A 23,430-nucleotide genomic window follows, 5' to 3' on the forward strand; every position below is an offset into this window, starting at 1 on the left:
CAGACTCAGAGTGCTAAACTGAACAAATGACCTTTCCCCTCCTACCACCCCCCAATCTGGAGAACTATTTCATAATGGATGCCTCCCAAATGGCACTCTGTTCCCTATATAGGTCTCTCTGTCTCTCTGTGTCTCTGCCTCTCTGTGTCTTTCTGCCTCTCTGTAGTGAGGTGAGGACTATGCTGTGGTAAACATGTCTCTCTGTAGTGAGGTGAGGACTATGCTGTGGTAAACATGTCTCTCTGTAGTGAGGTGAGGACTATGCTGTGGTAAACATGTCTCTCTGTAGTGAGGTGAGGACTATGCTGTGGTAAACATGTCTCTCTGTAGTGAGGTGAGGACTATGCTGTGGTAAACATGTCTCTCTGTAGTGAGGTGAGGACTATGCTGTGGTAAACATGTCTCTCTGTAGTGAGGTGAGGACTATGCTGTGGTAAACATGTCTCTCTGTAGTGAGGTGAGGACTATGCTGTGGTAAACATGTCTCTCTGTAGTGAGGTGAGGACTATGCTGTGGTAAACATGCCTCTCTGTCTCTCTGTAGTGAGGTGAGGACTATGCTGTGGTAAACATGCCTCTCTGTAGTGAGGTGAGGACTATGCTGTGGTAAACATGCCTCTCTGTCTCTCTGTAGTGTGGTGAGGACTATGCTGTGGTAAACATGCCTCTCTGTCTCTCTGTAGTGAGGTGAGGACTATGCTGTGGTAAACATGCCTCTCTGCCTCTCTGTAGTGAGGTGAGGACTATGCTGTGGTAAACATGCCTCTCTGTCTCTCTGTAGTGAGGTGAGGACTATGCTATGGTAAACATGCCTCTCTGCCTCTCTGTAGTGAGGTGAGGACTATGCTGTGGTAAACATGTCTCTCTGTAGTGAGGTAAAGACTATGCTGTGGTAAACATGTCTCTCTGTAGTGAGGTGAGGACTATGCTGTGGTAAACATGTCTCTCTGTAGTGAGGTGAGGACTATGCTGTGGTAAACATGCCTCTCTGTCTCTCTGTAGTGAGGTGAGGACTATGCTGTGGTAAACATGTCTCTCTGTGGTGAGGTGAGGACTATGCTGTGGTAAACATGTCTCTCTGTAGTGAGGTCAGGACTATGCTGTGGTAAACATGTCTCTCTATCTCTCTGTAGTGAGGTGAGGACTATGCTGTGGTAAACATGTCTCTCTGTAGTGAGGTGAGGACTATGCTGTGGTAAACATGCCTCTCTGCCTCTCTGTAGTGAGGTGAGGACTATGCTGTGGTAAACATGCCTCTCTGTCTCTCTGTAGTGTGGTGAGGACTATGCTGTGGTAAACATGCCTCTCTGTCTCTCTGTAGTGAGGTGAGGACTATGCTGTGGTAAACATGCCTCTCTGCCTCTCTGTAGTGAGGTGAGGACTATGCTGTGGTAAACATGCCTCTCTGTCTCTCTGTAGTGAGGTGAGGACTATGCTATGGTAAACATGCCTCTCTGCCTCTCTGTAGTGAGGTGAGGACTTTGCTGTGGTAAACATGTCTCTCTGTAGTGAGGTGAGGACTATGCTGTGGTAAACATGCCTCTCTGTCTCTCTGTAGTGAGGTGAGGACTATGCTGTGGTAAACATGTCTCTCTGTGGTGAGGTGAGGACTATGCTGTGGTAAACATGTCTCTCTGTAGTGAGGTCAGGACTATGCTGTGGTAAACATGTCTCTCTATCTCTCTGTAGTGAGGTGAGGACTATGCTGTGGTAAACATGTCTCTCTGTAGTGAGGTGAGGACTATGCTGTGGTAAACATGTCTCTCTGTAGTGAGGTGAGGACTATGCTGTGGTAAACATGTCTCCATGTCTCTCTGTAGTGAGGTCAGGACTATGCTGTGGTAAACATGTCTCTCTGTAGTGAGGTGAGGACTATGCTGTGGTAAACATGTCTCTCTGTAGTGAGGTGAGGACTATGCTGTGGTAAACATGCCTCTCTGTCTCTCTGTAGTGAGGTGAGGACTATGCTGTGGTAAACATGTCTCTCTGTGGTGAGGTGAGGACTATGCTGTGGTAAACATGTCTCTCTGTAGTGAGGTCAGGACTATGCTGTGGTAAACATGTCTCTCTATCTCTCTGTAGTGAGGTGAGGACTATGCTGTGGTAAACATGTCTCTCTGTAGTGAGGTGAGGACTATGCTGTGGTAAACATGCCTCTCTGCCTCTCTGTAGTGAGGTGAGGACTATGCTGTGGTAAACATGCCTCTCTGCCTCTCTGTAGTGTGGTGAGGACTATGCTGTGGTAAACATGCCTCTCTGTCTCTCTGTAGTGAGGTGAGGACTATGCTGTGGTAAACATGCCTCTCTGTCTCTCTGTAGTGAGGTGAGGACTATGCTGTGGTAAACATGTCTCTCTGTGGTGAGGTGAGGACTATGCTGTGGTAAACATGTCTCTCTGTAGTGAGGTCAGGACTATGCTGTGGTAAACATGTCTCTCTATCTCTCTGTAGTGAGGTGAGGACTATGCTGTGGTAAACATGTCTCTCTGTAGTGAGGTGAGGACTATGCTGTGGTAAACATGCCTCTCTGCCTCTCTGTAGTGAGGTGAGGACTATGCTGTGGTAAACATGCCTCTCTGTCTCTCTGTAGTGTGGTGAGGACTATGCTGTGGTAAACATGCCTCTCTGCCTCTCTGTAGTGAGGTGAGGACTATGCTGTGGTAAACATGCCTCTCTGTCTCTCTGTAGTGAGGTGAGGACTATGCTATGGTAAACATGCCTCTCTGCCTCTCTGTAGTGAGGTGAGGACTATGCTGTGGTAAACATGTCTCTCTGTAGTGAGGTGAGGACTATGCTGTGGTAAACATGCCTCTCTGTCTCTCTGTAGTGAGGTGAGGACTATGCTGTGGTAAACATGTCTCTCTGTGGTGAGGTGAGGACTATGCTGTGGTAAACATGTCTCTCTGTAGTGAGGTCAGGACTATGCTGTGGTAAACATGTCTCTCTATCTCTCTGTAGTGAGGTGAGGACTATGCTGTGGTAAACATGTCTCTCTGTAGTGAGGTGAGGACTATGCTGTGGTAAACATGTCTCTCTGTAGTGAGGTGAGGACTATGCTGTGGTAAACATGTCTCCATGTCTCTCTGTAGTGAGGTCAGGACTATGCTGTGGTAAACATGTCTCTCTGTCTCTCTGTAGTGAGGTGAGGACTATGCTGTGGTAAACATGCCTCTCTGTCTCTCTGTAGTGAGGTGAGGACTATGCTGTGGTAAACATGTTTCTCTGTAGTGAGGTGAGGACTATGCTGTGGTAAACATGTCTCTCTGTCTCTCTGTAGTGAGGTGAGGACTCTGCTGTGGTAAACATGTCTCTCTGTAGTGAGGTGAGGACTATGCTGTGGTAAACATGTCTCCATGTCTCTCTGTAGTGAGGTCAGGACTATGCTGTGGTAAACATGTCTCTCTGTCTCTCTGTAGTGAGGTCAGGACTATGCTGTGGTAAACATGTCTCTCTGTAGTGAGGTGAGGACTATGCTGTGGTAAACATGCCTCTCTGTAGTGAGGTGAGGACTATGCTGTGGTAAACATGTCTCTCTGTAGTGAGGTGAGGACTATGCTGTGGTAAACATGTCTCTCTGTAGTGAGGTGAGGACTATGCTGTGGTAAACATGTCTCTCTGTAGTGAGGTGAAGACTATGCTGTGGTAAACATGTCTCTCTGTAGTGAGGTGAGGACTATGCTGTGGTAAACATGTCTCTCTGTAGTGAGGTGAGGACTATGCTGTGGTAAACATGTCTCTCTGTAGTGAGGTGAGGACTATGCTGTGGTAAACATGTCTCTCTGTAGTGAGGTGAGGACTATGCTGTGGTAAACATGTCTCTCTGTAGTGAGGTGAGGACTATGCTGTGGTAAACATGTCTCTCTGTAGTGAGGTGAGGACTATGCTGTGGTAAACATGTCTCTCTGTAGTGAGGTGAGGACTATGCTGTGGTAAACATGTCTCTCTGTAGTGAGGTGAGGACTATGCTGTGGTAAACATGTCTCTCTGTCTCTCTATTTTTCCTCTGTGCTTTTCTCGGGAGGCCAAATGAGAGCCACATGTTGGTTCAAAGCAGATTGTTCCTTTTGTATTTCTCTTCTCATTAGGAAGCTAATCTCCTAGCCTCCCCTAGCCTAGTCCCCCTTCCCCTCTCCTAGCCTCCCCTAGCCTCTCCTAGCCTCCCCTCCTGTCTCCTAGCCTCCCCTAGCCTCTTCTAGCCTCCCCATAGCCTCTCATAGCCTCCCCTAGCCTCTCCTAGCCTCACCTAGCCTCTCCTAGCCTCTCCTAGTCTCCCCTAGCCTCTCCTAGCCTCTCCTAGCCTCTCCTAGCCTCTCCTAGCTTCCCAGCCTCCCCTAGCCTCTCCCAGCCTCTCCTAGACTCCCTTAGCCTCCCCTAGCCTCCCCTAGCCTCTCCTAGCCTCCCCATAGCCTCTCCTAGCCTCCCCTAGCCTCTCCTAGCCTCTCCTAGCCTCCCCTAGCCTCTCCTAGCCTCCCCTAGCCTCTCCCAGCCTCCCCTAGCCTCTCCCAGACTCCCTTAGCCTCCCCTAGCCTCTCCCAGCCTCTCCTAGACTCCCCTAGCCTCTCCTAGCCTCCCTTAGCCTCCCCTAGCCTCCCCTAGCCTCTCCCAGCCTCTCCTAGACTCCCTTAGCCTCCCCTAGCCTCCCCTAGCCTCTCCCAGCCTCCCCTAGCCTCTCCTAGCTTCCCCTAGCCTCTCCTAGCCTCCCCTAGCCTCTCCCAGCCTCCCCCAGCCTCTCCTAGACTCCCTTAGCCTCCCCTAGCCTCTCCCAGCCTCTCCTAGACTCCCCTAGCCTCCCCTAGCCTCTCCTAGCCTCTCCTAGCCTCCCTTAGCCTCCCCTAGCCTCTCCTAGCCTCCCCTAGCCTCTCCCAGCCTCCCCTAGCCTCTCCCAGCCTCCCCTAGCCTCCCCTAGCCTCCCCTAGCCTCTCCTAGCCTCTCCTAGCCTCCCTTAGCCTCCCCTAGGCCCCCCTAGCCTCTCCTAGCCTCCCTTAGCCTCCCCTAGCCTCTCCTAGCCTCTCCTAGACTCCCCTAGCCTCCCCTAGCCTCTCCTAGCCTCTCCTAGCCTCCCCTAGCCTCTCCTAGCCTGAGTGTGTCAGATTTAAAGCCTTTTGTCACCTCTCTCCTCCCCTCCACCTCTCCTCCCCCCTCTCACTCTCCTCCCCCCACTCTCCTCCCACCACTCTCCTCCCACCTCTCTCCTCCCCCCTCTCACTCTCCTCCCCCTCTCACTCTCCTCCCTCTCACTCTCCTCCCCTCCACCTCTCCTCCCCCCTCTCACCTCCCACCTCTCACTCTCCTCCCACCTCTCTCCTCCCACCTCTCTCCTCCCCCCTCTCACTCTCCTCCCACCTTTCTCCTCCCCCCTCTCACTCTCCTCCCACCTCTCACTCTCCTCCCCCCTCTCACTCTCCTCCCACCTCTCACTCTCCTCCCACTCCTTCCTCCTCCCCTCCTCCCCACCTCTCACCTCCTCCTCCCCTCCTCTCACCTCTTCTCACCTCCTCCCTCCTCTCACCTCCTCTGCATGTCTCCCAGCTGGCTCTCCCACTCCTTCCTCTCCCCTCCCCTCCCCTCCTCTCCCCTCCCCTCCTCTCACCTCCTCAATTTTCCTCTGCATGTCTCCCAGCTGGCTCTCCCATTCCTTCCTCTCCTCTCCTCTCACCTCTCCTCCCCTCCCTCCTCTCCCCTCCTCCCCTCCCCTCTCCTCCCCTCCTCTCACCTCCCCTCACCTCCTCTATTTTCCTCTGCATGTCTCCCAGCTGGCTCTCCCACTCCTCCCCTCCTCTTCGCTCCTCCCCTCCTCTGCCCTCCCCTCCTCTCACCTCCCCTCACCTCCCCTCCTCTCACCTCCTCTATTTTCCTCTGCATGTCTCCCAGCTGGCTCTCCCATTCCTTCCTCTCCTCTCCCCTCCCCTCCTCTCACCTCTCCTCCTCACCCCTCCCTCCTCTCCCCTCCTCCCCTCCCCTCCCCTCCTCCCTCCCCTCCTCTCCTCCCCTCCTCCCCTCTCCCCCTCCCCTCCTCTCCTCTCCTCTCCTCTCACCTCCTCTATTTTCCTCTGCATGTCTCCCAGCTGGCTCTCCCACTCCTTCCTCTCCCCTCCCCTCCCCTCCTCTCACCTCTCCTCCTCACCCCTCCCTCCTCTCCCCTCCTCCCCTCCTCTCCTCCCCTCCCCTCCTCCCTCCTCTCCCCTCCTCTCCCCCCCTCCTCTCACCTCCTCTATTTTCCTCTGCATGTCTCCCAGATGGCTCTCCCACTCCTTCCTCTCAGAGTTGAATCTCTCCATCAGTTCAGACTTCTCTCGGACCCAGCCCTTCTCGCTGAGCTCCAGCCGACAGCGCAGGTCCATGGCGGCCGTGTGGGTGTCGACCAGCAGCCTCCTCTGCTGCTCTCTGTCCCCCCGCTGTAGAGGACTCTCCCTGGGCTCTGGACTCTGAGTTCTCAGCCCCAGCTCAACGACAGGACCTCCTCTAGCCTCCAACTGGACAGGAAGAGAGAGATGGAGGAGTAGAGAGAGAGGCAGGCAGGCAGGGAGAGAGGGAGATGGAGAAAGGGGAGTAGAGAGAGAGGCAGGTAGAGAAGGAGATGGAGAGAAGCAAGGAGAGAGGGAGATGGAGAAAGGGGAGTAGAGAGAGAGGCAGGTAGAGAAGGAGATGGAGAGAAGCAAGGAGAGAGGGAGATGGAGAAAGGGGAGTAGAGAGAAAGAGGCAGGTAGGGAGAGAGACAGGGAGATGGAGAAGGGGGAGTAGAGAGAGAGGCAGGCAGGGAGAGAGAGAGGGAGATGGAGAAGGAAGAGTAGAGAGAGAGAGGGAGGGAGATGGAGAAGGGGGAGTAGAGAGAGAGGCAGGCAGGGAGAGATGGCAGGCAAGAGAATTAGGTGGGAGAGAATGTCAGGGAGTGTCAGGAAGAGGGGCGGAGGGAGAGAAGGACCAGAGGGAGGAGAGGAAAAGGGAGAATTCAGAGAACGGATGGAAGGGATTAAAAGATCATAACTCAGAGGAGTTCATGGTCAACCTCTCCTCCCTCTGTCTCCCTCTCTCATCATCTGACAGGATATCACAGCTGCCTCTACACAGTTCCTTTCCTGTCTGTGGTCCTGTCTCCCTGTCTGTCTCTGGACCCATCTACAGCTCTTTCCCTGTCTGTCTCTGGACCCATCTACAGCTCTCTCCCTGTCTGTCTCTGGACCCATCTACAGCTCTCTCCCTGTCTGTCTCTGGACCCATCTACAGCTCTCTCCCTGTCTGTCTCTGGACCCATCTACAGCTCTATCCCTGTCTGTCTCTGGACCCATCTACAGCTCTCTCCCTGTCTGTCTCTGGACCCATCTACAGCTCTATCCCTGTCTGTCTCTGGACCCATCTACAGCTATCTCCCTGTCTGTCTCTGGACCCATCTACAGCTGTCTCCCTGTCTGTCTCTGGACAGATACAGCTATCTCCCTGTCTCTGGACCCATCTACAGAGTAGTTGTTGAAAAGGGGAGTACATTTTTTAAAAACTAGGCAAGTCAGTTAAGAACAAATTCTTATTTACAATGACAGCCTACCGGGGAACAGTGGGTTAACTGCCTTGTTCAGGGGAACAGTGGGTTAACTGCCTTGTTCAGGGGAACAGTGGGTTAACTGCCTTGTTCAGGGGAACAGTGGGTTAACTGCCTTGTTCAGGGGAACAGAGGGTTAACTGCCTTGTTCAGGGGAACAGTGGGTTAACTGCCTTGTTCAGGGGAACAGTGGGTTAACTGCCTTGTTCAGGGGAACAGTGGGTTAACTGCCTTGTTCAGGGGAACAGTGGGCTAACTGCCTTGTTCAGGGGAACAGTGGGCTAACTGCCTTGTTCAGGGGAACAGTGGGTTAACTGCCTTGTTCAGGGGAACAGTGGGTTAACTGCCTTGTTCAGGGGAACAGTGGGCTAACTGCCTTGTTCAGGGGAACAGTGGGTTAACTGCCTTGTTCAGGGGAACAGTGGGTTAACTGCCTGTTCAGGGGAACAGTGGGTTAACTGTCTTGTTCAGGGGAACAGTGGGTTAACTGCCTGTTCAGGGGAACAGTGGGTTAACTGCCTTGTTCAGGGGAACAGTGGGCTAACTGCCTTGTTCAGGGGAACAGTGGGTTAACTGCCTTGTTCAGGGGAACAGTGGGTTAACTGCCTTGTTCAGGGGAACAGTGGGTTAACTGCCTGTTCAGAGGAACAGTGGGTTAACTGTCTTGTTCAGGGGAACAGTGGGTTAACTGCCTGTTCAGGGGAACAGTGGGTTAACTGCCTTGTTCAGGGGAACAGTGGGCTAACTGCCTTGTTCAGGGGAACAGTGGGTTAACTGCCTTGTTCAGGGGAACAGTGGGTTAACTGCCTGTTCAGGGGAACAGTGGGTTAACTGTCTTGTTCAGGGGAACAGTGGGTTAACTGCCTTGTTCAGGGGAACAGTGGGTTAACTGCCTTGTTCAGGGGAACAGTGGGTTAACTGCCTGTTCAGGGGAACAGTGGGTTAACTGTCTTGTTCAGGGGAACAGTGGGTTAACTGCCTGTTCAGGGGCAGAACGACAGATTTGTACCTTGTCAGCTCTGGGATTTGAACTAGAAACCTTTTGGTTACTAGTCCAACGCTCTAATCACTAGGCTACCTGTCACCCCCCTCTAACCACTGTCTGGTCAATATATCCCTTAGAGAAACTACTCTGGTCAATATATCCCTTAGAGAAACTACTCTGGTCAATATATCCCTTATAGAAACTACTCTGTCTGGTCAATATACCCCTTAGAGAAACTACTCTGGTCAATATATCCCTTAGAGAAACTACTCTGGTCAATATATCCCTTAGAGAAACTACTCTGGTCAATATATCCCTTAGAGAAACTACTCTGTCTGGTCAATATACCCCTTAGAGAAACGACTCTGTCTGGTCAATATATCCCTTAGAGAAACTACTCTGGTCAATATATCCCTTAGAGAAACTACTCTGTCTGGTCAATATATCCCTTAGAGAAACTACTCTGTCTGGTCAATATACCCCTTAGAGAAACTACTCTGTCTGTGGAGCTGGAATGAGACCAGGACAATGCCTCTCTCTGTAGTAAGTAGACATAGACTACCATCCAAAATGGCATCCTATTCAATATATAGTGAACTACTTTTGACCAGGGCCGATAGTGCACCATATAGGGACTAGTGTCCCATTTGGGAAGCGTCCTCTGTCTGTCTGTGGTCTTTGAACGCTCTGTGTAATTGCAGTGGCAGGATGGGACTGGCGCTGTCCAGTTTATTCCTGACCCAAACATGAACAGGAACACACAGAGAGACAGAGAGAGAGACAGAGAGAGAGACAGAGAGAGAGACAGAGAGAGAGAGAGAGACAGAGAGAGAGAGAGAGAGAGAGAGAGAGAGAGAGAGAGCTGCTACCCCTGTAACTCAGAGGTTAAACTGAGACGGAGGCTGATGCTCTTCTTGGCAGTGAGGGATGAATATTCCAGAAGGACCTGTATCAACAAGAGACTTAAGGCTTACAGTTCTCCAGACAGGCTGGCAGACAGACAGTAAGACACAGAGGAGACAGGCTGGTAGACAGACAGTAAGACACAGAGGAGACAGGCTGGTAGACAGACAGTAAGACACAGAGGAGACAGGCTGGCAGACAGACAGTAAGACACAGAGGAGACAGGCTGGTAGACAGACAGTAAGACACAGAGGAGACAGGCTGGTAGACAGACAGTAAGACACAGAGGAGACAGGCTGGTAGACAGACAGGAAAACACAGAGGAGACAGGCTGGTAGACAGACAGACAGTAAAACACAGAGGAGACAGGCTGGTAGACAGACAGACAGTAAAAGACAGAGGCAGGCTGGTAGACATATAATAAATACACAGGAGCAGCCATCTCCTGCTACTGTAGGACTGGACAGTGTGTGTGTGTGTCTCTGTGTGTGTGTGTGTGTGTGTGTGTCTCTCTCTCTCTGTTAGTGTGAGTGTGTGTAAAAGTGACCGTGTCATGGTGGTCTCTCTCTATTAATAGGAGACTCAACCAACCAGCCAACGCTGTACAGAGTTACAACGTCACGTACATTCCTCAGGGTGGGGCTGGAAGGACGACGGAGATGTTTCTGTGTGTGTGTGTGTGTGTGTGTGTGTGTGTGTGTACGCTGTACAGAGTTACAACGTCACGTACATTCCTCAGGGTGGGGCTGGAAGGACGACGGAGATGTTTCTGTGTGTGTGTGTGTGTGTGTGTGTGTGTGTGTGTGTATGTGTACGCTGTACAGAGTTACAACGTCACGTACATTCCTCAGGGTGGGGCTGGAAGGACGACGGAGATGTTTCTGCTCGACAAACATCTAAAGTATGTGGACAAATATGCCTGCAAATATCCGGCTGAGCCCCAGGATGCTTAGTGGCAAACCCTGGTAGTCCGAAGACCCAGGATGCTTAGTGGCAAACCCTGGTAGTCCGAAGACCCAGGATGCTTAGTGGCAAACCCTGGTAGTCCGAAGACCCAGGATGCTTAGTGGCAAACCCTGGTAGTCCGAAGACCCAGGATGCTTAGTGGCAAACCCTGGTAGTCCGAAGACCCAGGATGCTTAGTGGCAAACCCTGGTAGTCCGAAGACCCAGGATGCTTAGTGGCAAACCCTGGTAGTCCGAAGACCCAGGATGCTTAGTGGCAAACCCTGGTAGTCCGAAGACCCAGGATGCTTAGTGGCAAACCCTGGTAGTCCGAAGACCCAGGATGCTTAGTGGCAAACCCTGGTAGTCCGAAGACCCAGGATGCTTAGTGGCAAACCCTGGTAGTCCGAAGACCCAGGATGCTTAGTGGCAAACCCTGGTAGTCCGAAGACCCAGGATGCTTAGTGGCAAACCCTGGTAGTCCGAAGACCCAGGATGCTTAGTGGCAAACCCTGGTAGTCCGAAGACCCAGGATGCTTAGTGGCAAACCCTGGTAGTCCGAAGACCCAGGATGCTTAGTGGCAAACCCTGGTAGTCCGAAGACCCAGGATGCTTAGTGGCAAACCCTGGTAGTCCGAAGACCCAGGATGCTTAGTGGCAAACCCTGGTAGTCCGAAGACCCAGGATGCTTAGTGGCAAACCCTGGTAGTCCGAAGACCCAGGATGCTTAGTGGCAAACCCTGGTAGTCCGAAGACCCAGGATGCTTAGTGGCAAACCCTGGTAGTCCGAAGACCCAGGATGCTTAGTGGCAAACCCTGGTAGTCCGAAGACCCAGGATGCTTAGTGGCAAACCCTGGTAGTCCGAAGACCCAGGATGCTTAGTGGCAAACCCTGGTAGTCCGAAGACCCAGGATGCTTAGTGGCAAACCCTGGTAGTCCGAAGACCCAGGATGCTTAGTGGCAAACCCTGGTAGTCCGAAGACCCAGGATGCTTAGTGGCAAACCCTGGTAGTCCGAAGACCCAGGATGCTTAGTGGCAAACCCTGGTAGTCCGAAGACCCAGGATGCTTAGTGGCAAACCCTGGTAGTCCGAAGACCCAGGATGCTTAGTGGTAGGCCCTGGTAGTCCGAAGACCCAGGATGCTTAGTGGTAGGCCCTGGTAGTCCGAAGACCCAGGATGCTTAGTGGCAAACCCTGGTAGTCCGAAGACACAGGATGCTTAGTGGTAGGCCCTGGTAGCCCGAAGACACAGGATGCTTAGTGGCAAACCCTGGTAGCCTGAAGACACAGGATGCTTAGTGGCAAACCCTGGTAGCTCGAAGACACAGGATGCTTGGTGGTAGGCCCTGGTAGCCCCGAAGACACAGGATGCTTGGTGGTAGGCCCTGGTAGCCCCGAAGACACAGGATGCTTGGTGGTAGGCCCTGGTAGCTCGAAGACACAAGATGCTTGGTGGTAGGCCCTGGTAGCTCGAAGACACAAGATGCTTGGTGGTAACTCCTGGTAGCCCGAAGACACAAGATGCTTGGTGGTAGGCCCTGGTAGCTCGAAGACACAGGATGCTTGGTGGCAAACCCTGGTAGCCCGAAGACACAGGATGCTTGGTGGTAACTCCTGGTAGCCCGAAGACACAGGATGCTTGGTGGTAACTCCTGGTAGCCCGAAGACACAGGATGCTTGGTGGTAACTCCTGGTAGCTCGAAGACACAAGATGCTTGGTGGTAGGCCCTGGTAGCTTGAAGACACAAGATGCTTGGTGGCAAACCCTGGTAGCCTGAAGACACAGGATGCTTGGTGGTAACTCCTGGTAGCCTGAAGACACAGGATGCTTGGTGGTAACTCCTGGTAGCCCGAAGACACAGGATGCTTAGTGGTAACTCTTGGCAGCCCGAAGACACAGGATGCTTAGTGGTAACTCCTGGTAGCCCGAAGACACAGGATGCTTGGTGGTAACTCCTGGTAGCCTGAAGACACATGATGCTTGGTGGTAACTCCTGGTAGCCCGAAGACACAGGATGCTTAGTGGTAACTCCTGGTAGCCCGAAGACACAGGATGCTTAGTGGTAACCCCTGGTAGCCCGAAGACACAGGATGCTTGGTGGCAACTCCTGGTAGCCCGAAGACACAGGATGCTTAGTGGTAACTCCTGGTAGACTGAAGACACAGGATGCTTGGTGGTAACTCCTGGTAGCCCGAAGACACAGGATGCTTGGTGGTAACTCCTGGTAGCCTGAAGACACAGGATGCATGGCACCCTATTCCCTACATACAGCAGTGCACTACTTTTGACTAGTGCACTACTTTTGACCAGGGCCCATAGGAAATAGGGAGCTCTTTGAGACAACCACAGGCTTTGTATAACTGTCTATAAACTAAACTGTGGCAGCAGGATGTGGCTGAGAGGAGAAAACAGCTTTTACAATGGAGCTAACCCCTCCCTGCACATCGCCAGGCTATGCCAGACCAACATTCCAGTCATTCATATAGAACACTGTGAACTCACACAGAACCATCAGAACCCTGGTGGAACAACAAGTGAATTCTAGAAGCTGATGTGGTCTGACTATCATTCATATAGAACACTGTGGACTCACACAGAACCATCAGAACCCTGGGGAACAACAAGTGAATTCTAGAAGCTGATGTGGTCTGACTATCATTCATTCATATAGAACACTGTGGACTCACACAGAACCATCAGAACCCTGGGGAACAACAAGTGAATTCTAGAAGCTGATGTTGTCTGACTATCATTCATTAATATAGAACACTGTGGACTCACACAGAACCATCAGAACCCTGGTGGAACAACAAGTGAATTCTAGAAGCTGATGTGGTCTGACTATCATTAATATCGAACACTGTGGACTCACACAGAACCATCAGAACCCTGGGGAACAACAAGTGAATTCTAGAAGCTGATGTGGTCTGACTATCATTCATTCATATAGAACACTGTGGACTCACACAGAACCATCAGAACCCTGGGGAACAACAAGTGAATTCTAGAAGCTGATGTGGTCTGACAATCATTAATATAGAACACTGTGGACTCACACAGAACCATCAGAACTCTGGGGAACAACAAGTGAATTCTAGAAGCTGATGTGGTCTGACTATCATTAATATCGAACACTGTGGACTCACACAGAACCATCAGAACCCTGGGGAACAACAAGTGAATTCTAGAAGCTGATGTGGTCTGACTATCATTCATTCATATAGAACACTGTGGACTCACACAGAACCATCAGAACCCTGGGGAACAACAAGTGAATTCTAGAAGCTGATGTTGTCTGACTATCATTCATTAATATAGAACACTGTGGACTCACACAGAACCATCAGAACCCTGGTGGAACAACAAGTGAATTCTAGAAGCTGATGTGGTCTGACTATCATTAATATCGAACACTGTGGACTCACACAGAACCATCAGAACCCTGGGGAACAACAAGTGAATTCTAGAAGCTGATGTGGTCTGACTATCATTCATTCATATAGAACACTGTGGACTCACACAGAACCATCAGAACCCTGGGGAACAACAAGTGAATTCTAGAAGCTGATGTGGTCTGACAATCATTAATATAGAACACTGTGGACTCACACAGAACCATCAGAACTCTGGGGAACAACAAGTGAATTCTAGAAGCTGATGTTGTCTGACTATCATTAATATAGAACACTGTGGACTCACACAGAACCATCAGAACACTGGTGGAACAACAAATGAATTCTAGAAGCTGATGTGGTCTGACTATCATTCATTCATATAGAACACTGTGGACTCACACAGAACCATCAGAACCCTGGGGAACAACAAGTGAATTCTAGAAGCTGATGTGGTCTGACTATCATTCATATAGAACACTGTGGACTCACACATAACCATCAGAACCCTGGGGAACAACAACAAGTGAATTCTAGAAGCTGATGTTGTCTGACTATCATTAATATAGAACAATGTGGACTCACACAGAACCATCAGAACCCTGGGGAACAACAAGTGAATTCTAGAAGCTGATGTTGTCTGACTATCATTAATATAGAACACTGTGGACTCACACAGAACCATCAGAACCCTGGGGAACAACAAGTGAATTCTAGAAGCTGGGAGGGTTTTGAACATGGAATAGTTTTAACATTGAACATAGTTCTTCTTCATAAATAGTTAGTGAACAGACTGTACTGTTTATATTCATAGTACTGGTCCAACATGGAATCCTGACAGATGACTAGGTCATACAGTACAGGGGCCTACATGCTTCACCCACAATCACTGTCTCACACACACACACACACACACACACACACACACACACACACACACACACACACACACACACACACACACACACACACACACACACACACACACACACACACACACACACCCTCTGCATGTACACACACACACACACACCCTCTGCATGTACACACACACACACACACCCTCTGCATGTACACACACACACACACACACACACACACACACCCTCTGCATGTACACACACACACACACACACACACACCCTCTGCATGTACACACACACATTCAGTTTCTATGCTTCAGTCATGCTTTAGCCGAAGACACAGGATGCTTGGTGGCAAACCCTGGTAGCTCAAAGACACAGGATGCTTGGTGGTAGGCCCTGGTAGCTCGAAGACACATGATGCTTGGTGGTAAACCCTGGTAGCCTGAAGACACAGGATGCTTGGTGGTAAACCCTGGTAGCCTGAAGACACAGGATGCTTGGTGGTAGGCCCTGGTAGCCTGAAGACACAGGATGCTTGGTGGTAGGCCCTGGTAGCTCGAAGACACAGGATGCTTGGTGGTAGGCCCTGGTAGCTCGAAGACACAGGATGCTTGGTGGTAGACCCTGGTAGCTCGAAGACACAGGATGCTTGGTGGTAGGCCCTGGTAGCCCGAAGACACAGGATGCTTGGTGGCAAACCCTGGTAGCTCGAAGACACAGGATGCTTAGTGGTAGGCCCTGGTAGCTCGAAGACCCAGGATGCTTGGTGGTAGGTACAGGGGCCTACAGTACAGGGGCCTACAGTACATGCTTCACCCACAATCACTGTCTCACACACACACACACACACACACACCCTCTGCATGTACACACACACATTCAGTTTCTATGCTTCAGTCATGGTATAATTCCAGACCTATGTGAGGAGATGTTGTGTTACTCTGTTAAGTGAAAGGTCTGTTTAGTATGAGTCTATATCATGTTTAGTATGAGTCTGTATCTATCCCCTGTTTACATGTTTAGTATGAGTCTGTATCATGTTTAGTATGAGTCTGTATCTATCCCCTGTTTACATGTTTAGTATGAGTCTGTATCATGTTTAGTATGAGTCTGTATCTATCCCCTGTTTACATGTTTAGTATGAGTCTATATCATGTTTAGTATGAGTCTGTATCTATCCCCTGTTTACATGTTTAGTAGGAGTCTATATCATGTTTAGTATGAGTCTGTATCATGTTTAGTATGAGTCTGTATCATGTTTAGTATGAGTCTATATCATGTTTAGTATGAGTCTATATCATGTTTAATATGAGTCTATATCATGTTTAGTATGAGTCTGTATCATGTTTAGTATGAGTCTATATCATGTTTAGTATGAGTCTGTATCATGTTTAGTATGAGTCTATATCATGTTTAGTATGAGTCTATATCATGTTTAGTATGAGTCGTTATCATGTTTAGTATGAGTCGTTATCATGTTTAGTATGAGTCGTTATCATGTTTAGTATGAGTCCATATCATGTTTAGTATGAGTCCATATCATGTTTAGTATGAGTCGTTATCATGTTTAGTATGAGTCGTTATCATGTTTAGTATGAGTCTGTATCATGTTTAGTATGAGTCTATATCATGTTTAGTATGAGTCTATATCATGTTTAGTATGAGTCTGTATCATGTTTAGTATGAGTCTATATCATGTTTAGTATGAGTCTATATCATGTTTAGTATGAGTCTATATCATGTTTAGTATGAGTCGTTATCATGTTTAGTATGAGTCTGTATCATGTTTAGTATGAGTCTATATCATGTTTAGTATGAGTCTATATCATGTTTAGTATGAGTCTATATCATGTTTAGTATGAGTCGTTATCATGTTTAGTATGAGTCTGTATCATGTTTAGTATGAGTCTATATCATGTTTAGTATGAGTCTATATCATGTTTAGTATGAGTCTATATCATGTTTAGTATGAGTCTATATCATGTTTAGTATGAGTCGTTATCATGTTTAGTATGAGTCTGTATCATGTTTAGTATGAGTCTATATCATGTTTAGTATGAGTCGTTATCATGTTTAGTATGAGTCGTTATCATGTTTAGTATGAGTCGTTATCATGTTTAGTATGAGTCCATATCATGTTTAGTATGAGTCGTTATCATGTTTAGTATGAGTCCATATCATGTTTAGTATGAGTCGTTATCATGTTTAGTATGAGTCGTTATCATGTTTAGTATGAGTCCATATCATGTTTAGTATAAGTCCATATCATGTTTAGTATGAGTCGTTATCATGTTTAGTATGAGTCCATATCATGTTTAGTATGAGTCCATATCATGTTTAGTATGAGTCGTTATCATGTTTAGTATGAGTCGTTATCATGTTTAGTATGAGTCTATATCATGTTTAGTATGAGTCTATATCATGTTTAGTACGAGTCGTTATCATGTTTAGTATGAGTCCATATCATGTTTAGTATGAGTCGTTATCATGTTTAGTATGAGTCCATATCATGTTTAGTATGAGTCCATATCATGTTTAGTATGAGTCCATATCATGTTTAGTATGAGTCGTTATCATGTTTAGTATGAGTCCATATCATGTTTAGTATGAGTCGTTATCATGTTTAGTATGAGTCCATATCATGTTTAGTATGAGTCGTTATCATGTTTAGTATGAGTCGTTATCATGTTTAGTATGAGTCTAGGGTAGCCTAGTGATTAGAGCGTTGGACTAGTAACCGAAAGGTTGCAAGTTCGAATCCCCGATCTGACAAGGTACAAATCTGTCGTTCTGCCCCTGAACAGGCAGTTAACCCACTGTTCCTAGGCCGTCATTGAAAATAAGAATTTGTTCTTAACTGACTTGCCTGGTTAAATAAAGGTAAAATAAAATGAGTCTATATCATGTTTAGTATCAGTTTCTGTCTGTCTGTCTGTCTGTAGGACTCTGTCTGTCTTTCTTCAGACCCTGAATCCCCTCATCCAATTGATTGGTCACACATTCACAGATCCCAGTCTGTGTAGCCACTGATTCTTTCTGGCATCATGTGATGCCAGCATGACTCTTCTAACCACATCACAGGCCTCTGAAAGATGGCTGACTGTGTCCTACAGTAGTGACATAGAGAGAGATGGCTGACTGTGTCCTACAGTAGTAACACAGAGAGAGATATAGAGGGAGATGGCTGACTGTGTCCTACAGTAGTGACACAGAGATATTATAGAGGGAGATGGCTGACTGTGTCCTACAGTAGTGACACAGAGAGAGATATTATAGAGGGAGATGGCTGGCTGTGTCCTACAGTACTGATATAGAGAGAGATGGCTGACTGTGTCCTACAGTAGTGACACAGAGAGAGATATAGAGGGAGATGGCTGACTGTGTCCTACAGTACTGACACAGAGAGAGATATAGAGGGAGATGGCTGACTGTGTCCTACAGTACTGACACAGAGAGATATCATAGAGAGAGATGGCTGACTGTGTCCTACAGTAGTGACACAGAGGGAGATGGCTGACTGTGTCCTACAGTAGTGACACAGAGAGAGATATAGAGGGAGATGGCTGACTGTGTCCTACAGTAGTGACACAGAGAGAGATATAGAGGGAGATGGCTGACTGTGTCCTACAGTAGTGACACAGAGAGAGATATAGAGGGAGATGGCTGACTGTGTCCTACAGAGACTAATGGAATACTGTCTAGTGGATAGTGATAATATATAAGGACTATGCATGATGAGAAAAGACTGATGCCATCCATGCCTGTTGCTACGCAATATGATTGAATTGATGAAGTAGGCATTCCATTCCATTCTATTGCATTCTATAGTGTTGTATCATATAGTATAGTATAGTATAGTACAGTGGTGTATCATGTAGTATAGTATAGTGTTGTATCATATAGTGTAGTGTAGTATCATGTAGTATAGTATAGTGTTGTATCATATAGTATAGTATAGTATAGTACAGTGGTGTATCATGTAGTATAGTATAGTGTTGTATCATATAGTATAGTGTAGTGTAGTATCATGTAGTATAGTATAGTGTTGTATCATATAGTATAGTATAGTATAGTACAGTGGTGTATCATGTAGTATAGTATAGTGTTGTATCATATAGTATAGTGTAGTATCATATAGTATAGTACATTGTAGTATCATATAGTATAGTATAGTGGTGTATCATATTGTATAGTATTTTATAGTATAGTATCACATAGTATAGTATAGCATAGCATCATATCATATTGTACAGTAAAGTATCATGTTGTATTGTATAGTATAGCGTTGTATCATATTGTATAGTAAAGTATCATATTGTATAGTATAGTATAGCATAGTGTTGTATCACATAGTATAGTATAGTGTGGTATCATATAGTATAGTGTAGTATCATATAGTATAGTATAGTGGTGTATCGTGTAGTATTGTATAGTGTTGTATCACATAGTATAGTATAGTGTTGTATCATATTGTACAGCATAGTGTTGTATCATATAGTATAGTATAGTGTTGTATCATATTGTATAGTATAGTACTGTGTCATATTGTGTAGTATAGTATCATATTGTATAGTATAGCATAGTGTTGTATCATATAGTATAGTATAGTGTTGTATCATATTGTATAGTATAGAACTGTGTCATATCGTGTAGTATAGTATCATATTGTATAGTATAGAACTGTGTCACATTGTGTAGTATAGTATAGTGTTGTATCATATAGTAGAGTCAAGTGTTGTATCATATAGTATAGTATAGTATCACATAGTATAGTATAGTATCATATAGTATAGTATAGTGTTGTATCACATAGTATAGTACCATATAGTATAGTGTTATATCATATTGGATAGTATTTTATAGTATAGTATATAGTATATATAGTGTTGTATCATATTGTATAGTATTTTATAGTATAGTATCATATAGTATAGTATAGCATCATATCATATTGTACAGTAAAGTATCATGTTGTATTGTATAGTATAGTATAGTGTTGTATCATATTGTATAGTAAAGTATCATATTGTATAGTATAATATAGTATAGTGTAGTATTATATAGTATAGTGTAGTATCATATAACATAGTATAGTATCATATAGTATAGTATAGTGTTGTATCATATTGTATAGTATAATATAGTATAGTGTAGTATCATATAGTATAGTATCATATAGTATAGTATAGTACCATATAGTATAATATAGTGTTGTATCATATTGTATAGTATTTTATAGTATAGTATCATATAGTATAGTGTTGCATCACATAGTATGGTGTTGTATCACATAGTATAGCATCATATAGTATAGTATAGTGTAGTATCATATAGTATAGTATCATATAGTATAGTATAGTATCATATAGTATAGTGTTGTATAGTGTAGTCTTACCTGTGCGATTCTGCATTTCAGCTCAGCTCTCTCCAGTTCCCAGGCACATCTGTCCTTAGTGTACTGCAGCTGTAGCTCGCACCTCTTCGACTCCTCTCTCTTCACCTCTAGCTGCACCTCCTCCACTACAGTCTTCAGATCCAACAAAATCCTTCTGTTCTCCCCGCCCTGAGAATCAACACAGCAAAACAGAGTTAGCTGTAGTTGGTGACCCACAATACATACATTCAGAAACAAAAAAAACAAAATCGTAGTGCAACAAGTAGTGAACCAGATGTATCATCTAAAACTTAGAATAAAATATCTCCCTGTGCTGAAGTGTGAAATTATTTCAATTAGGCCTACTTGTATCTCAGCAACTTGTCTTAAAAGTATCTCCTTCTCTCGTATCCATTCTTCCTTGTCCTGTCCGTGGCGTTTCTTAAAGTGTTCAAACTTATTTTTCAGGCGGGAGTGATGAGTCCCTGGATCTTGCGCCCGAACTTGTCCCCGAGGAAGCTCCGGTGATGTTCCGACCGTTCCAGGATGAGACTGTTCGTAGAACTGAGTGACTGTTGGCGGGGACGAGAACGTCCTGAACGGGCTGCGACTCTTCCCTCTGTCCCTCTCTCTTTCTCTTTCCAGAAGCGAGCAGGGAACGAATTCCCAGTCCTGCGCTGGCACGTACCCGCCGCCGCAGCCGCCGCCTCCTCCACTACGCAAATCTGACCCATTTCCGAACGCAGCATTCCACATTTCTCAACGTGCAGAGACAAACAAACACAAACTGATGACAGCCTTCGGTTGACCGGTGCCTTCGGTTGTAGTTGCAGCAGCAGCAGCATAATTATCCGAAGCCGGCGATTTCCCCGGCGGTGTCCGTGTCTCTCAACGCTGAACCAGCAGCAGTTCCAGCCGATGCAGCGATGTGCGTATTTGTCCCTTCCATGTCACCGCGCTGCGCCAAGGTCAACAATCGGTCATTATGCTGTGGAACTCTACTGATGCTATCTGGATTTATTATCCAAACTTATGTAGGTTGTTCATTATTCCTACATTGAAAAGTATAGTAAAAGGCTACGGCTTTCGCCTAGGCTACCGCCCTGTACAGTGCACCGTGTGGGTGAAGAACACCCAGTAGGTTGTTGTTACGTGGACAGGACGAGTACCCAATAATACACATAGCCCACTGATGTAAGAGCTGAGGACTATTTTTACACCCTGTAACCACGCATATCCTTTTACTCAATAACCCCACTGTGTGCCGTAGACTACTAAGTAACGGAACCGGGAGTAGGTCGCGCGGGAAGCCACCCGGTTGAAGAGGTATTAATCACGTCTGTTTACTACCGGGACCACTGTGTCGCGTGCTCTAAATAAGTTGTGACTGCGGAATGTGACTCAAGTGGTAGACTAAGGCTATCCAAACGGGTTGTGACCGGGACCATAGCGATAAATGTGTTCAGCTCGCTGGTTATAGCCTAATAACCTAACGGTTGTTTATTGGCTTCACACGCAGAATCAGAAGCCAAATGTTGCACAGCCTGTCAATGCGCGCGCGCACACACACAGACACACACACACACACACACACAGTAGCCAAGCCAAACACTGGAACCACGTTTCTGCATTCGCAGTTAGTTTGCATCCTATTTTAATAGAAGGCTGTGCTCCGTTATTTCACAAGACCCTTCATTGCCTTCAGATCTCTGAATAGATTCGGGACATCTGAAAACATCTTACCTGTTATGCAATGTCCAGCTGTGTAATATCTTATTAAAGATCTCCAAAAACACCAAAATAAGCTATCCAGAAAAACTGGTCTTTCTGGTCAATTGTTAATGAAAATCAGAGTGGTCCCTAAATCCAACGGAAATAACCGTCTTGGTCAGAGCTCTCTATATCTTTTCCTGATGCCTTTTTTGCATTGGCCAACTCGACCAGACGAGCCACGAAAGCCCCGCGTACTTCTCCCTCACAGCTGGTCTTAATACCGTTTATGACGTCATATCCCCACCGCCGGATGAGAATCGCCGTGTGTTCCCGCCCCCCCCCCCCCCCCCCCCCCCCCCCCCCCTCTCAGTGGCCAGTATAATTTACGGGATAAACAATTCCATATCCAGCACAAATCAAATGTTATTGGTCATGCGCACATATTTTATCAGATGTTATCGCAGTTGTAGCGAAATGCGTATGTTTTCTAGGTCCAACAGTGCGGTAACACCTAACAAAAACACAGCAATACACCCCAAACATATCAGAACGAGCAGTGGCATGTATGTTCCGTATATGATGGTGTGTATATACACATTATGACAGTATAGGAATAGAAAAGGAGTGTTCAGCAGTAGTTATATAGGAGGAGCCTTGACTAGAATACAATATATATATATATATATGTAGCAGTATAACTTTAGACCGTCCCCTCGCCCATACCCTGGCGCAAACCAGGGACCCTCTGCACACATCAACAACAATCACCCACGAAGCATGGTACCCATCGCTCCACAAAAGTGACGTCACCGATTGAAACGCTATTTAGCGCGCACCACCGCTAACTAAGCTAGCCGTTTCACATCCGTTATATACATGTATATAATATATACATGTATATATATATATATATATGTATGAAGTGGGTAAAACAGTATATAAACATTATTAAAGTGACCAATGTTCAATGACTATGTACATTGAGCAGCATTTACTGGTTTTCATGTAGTTTATTTAGCAAAAGTTTATTACTTACTTATTTAAAACTCTGCATTGTTGGTTAAGGACTCATAAGTAAGTATTTCACAGTACTCCAGGCTCTGTTGATGGATTAGGTGTCCCTAACACTGCTCTACTCCAGGTTAATGCTCTGTTGATGGATTAGGTGTCCCTAACACTGTTATACTCCAGGCTCTGTCGATGGATTAGGTGTCCCTAACACTGCTCTACTCCAGGTTAATGCTCTGTTGATGGATTAGGTGTCCCTAACACTGATATAATCCAGGCTCTGTCGATGGATTAGGTGTCCCTAACACTGCTCTACTCCAGGTTAATGCTCTGTTGATGGATTAGGTGTCCCTAACACTGCTCTACTCCAGGCTCTGTTGATGGATTAGGTGTCCCTAACAATGTTATACTCCAGGCTCTGTTGATGGATTAGGTGTCCCTAACACTGTTATACTCCAGGCTCTGTTGATGGATTAGGTGTCCCTAACACTGTTATACTCCAGGCTCTGTTGATGGATTAGGTGTCCCTAACACTGTTATACTCCAGGTTAATGCTCTGTTGATGGATTAGGTGTCCCTAACACTGCTCTACTCCAGGCTCTGTTGATGGATTAGGTGTCCCTAACACTGTTATACTCCAGGCTCTGTTGATGGATTAGGTGTCCCTAACACTGCTCTACTCCAGGTTAATGCTCTGTTGATGGATTAGG

The 23,430-nt window shown here is 46.9% G+C and overlaps 1 protein-coding gene across 1 annotated transcript in view; it reads right to left on the reverse strand.

Moving 5' to 3' along the window:
• Positions 1-21,122, reverse strand: part of LOC139394317 (serine/arginine repetitive matrix protein 2-like) — a 46,736-nt gene extending 25,614 nt beyond the window's left edge. Inside the window, exons 1-3 of the mRNA XM_071142357.1 lie at positions 20,366-21,122; positions 20,021-20,188; positions 6,205-6,471 (exon numbers count right to left, since the gene is read on the reverse strand). Of these exons, the coding sequence (XP_070998458.1) occupies positions 6,205-6,471; positions 20,021-20,188; positions 20,366-20,755 (825 nt within the window). The 5' untranslated portion in view covers positions 20,756-21,122. The remainder of the gene's footprint in view (positions 1-6,204; positions 6,472-20,020; positions 20,189-20,365) is intronic.
• Positions 21,123-23,430: the final 2,308 nt, after the last annotated feature.

This window comes from Oncorhynchus clarkii, unplaced genomic scaffold (assembly GCF_045791955.1).
Source record: "Oncorhynchus clarkii lewisi isolate Uvic-CL-2024 unplaced genomic scaffold, UVic_Ocla_1.0 unplaced_contig_8524_pilon_pilon, whole genome shotgun sequence".
NCBI lineage: Eukaryota > Metazoa > Chordata > Actinopteri > Salmoniformes > Salmonidae > Oncorhynchus > Oncorhynchus clarkii.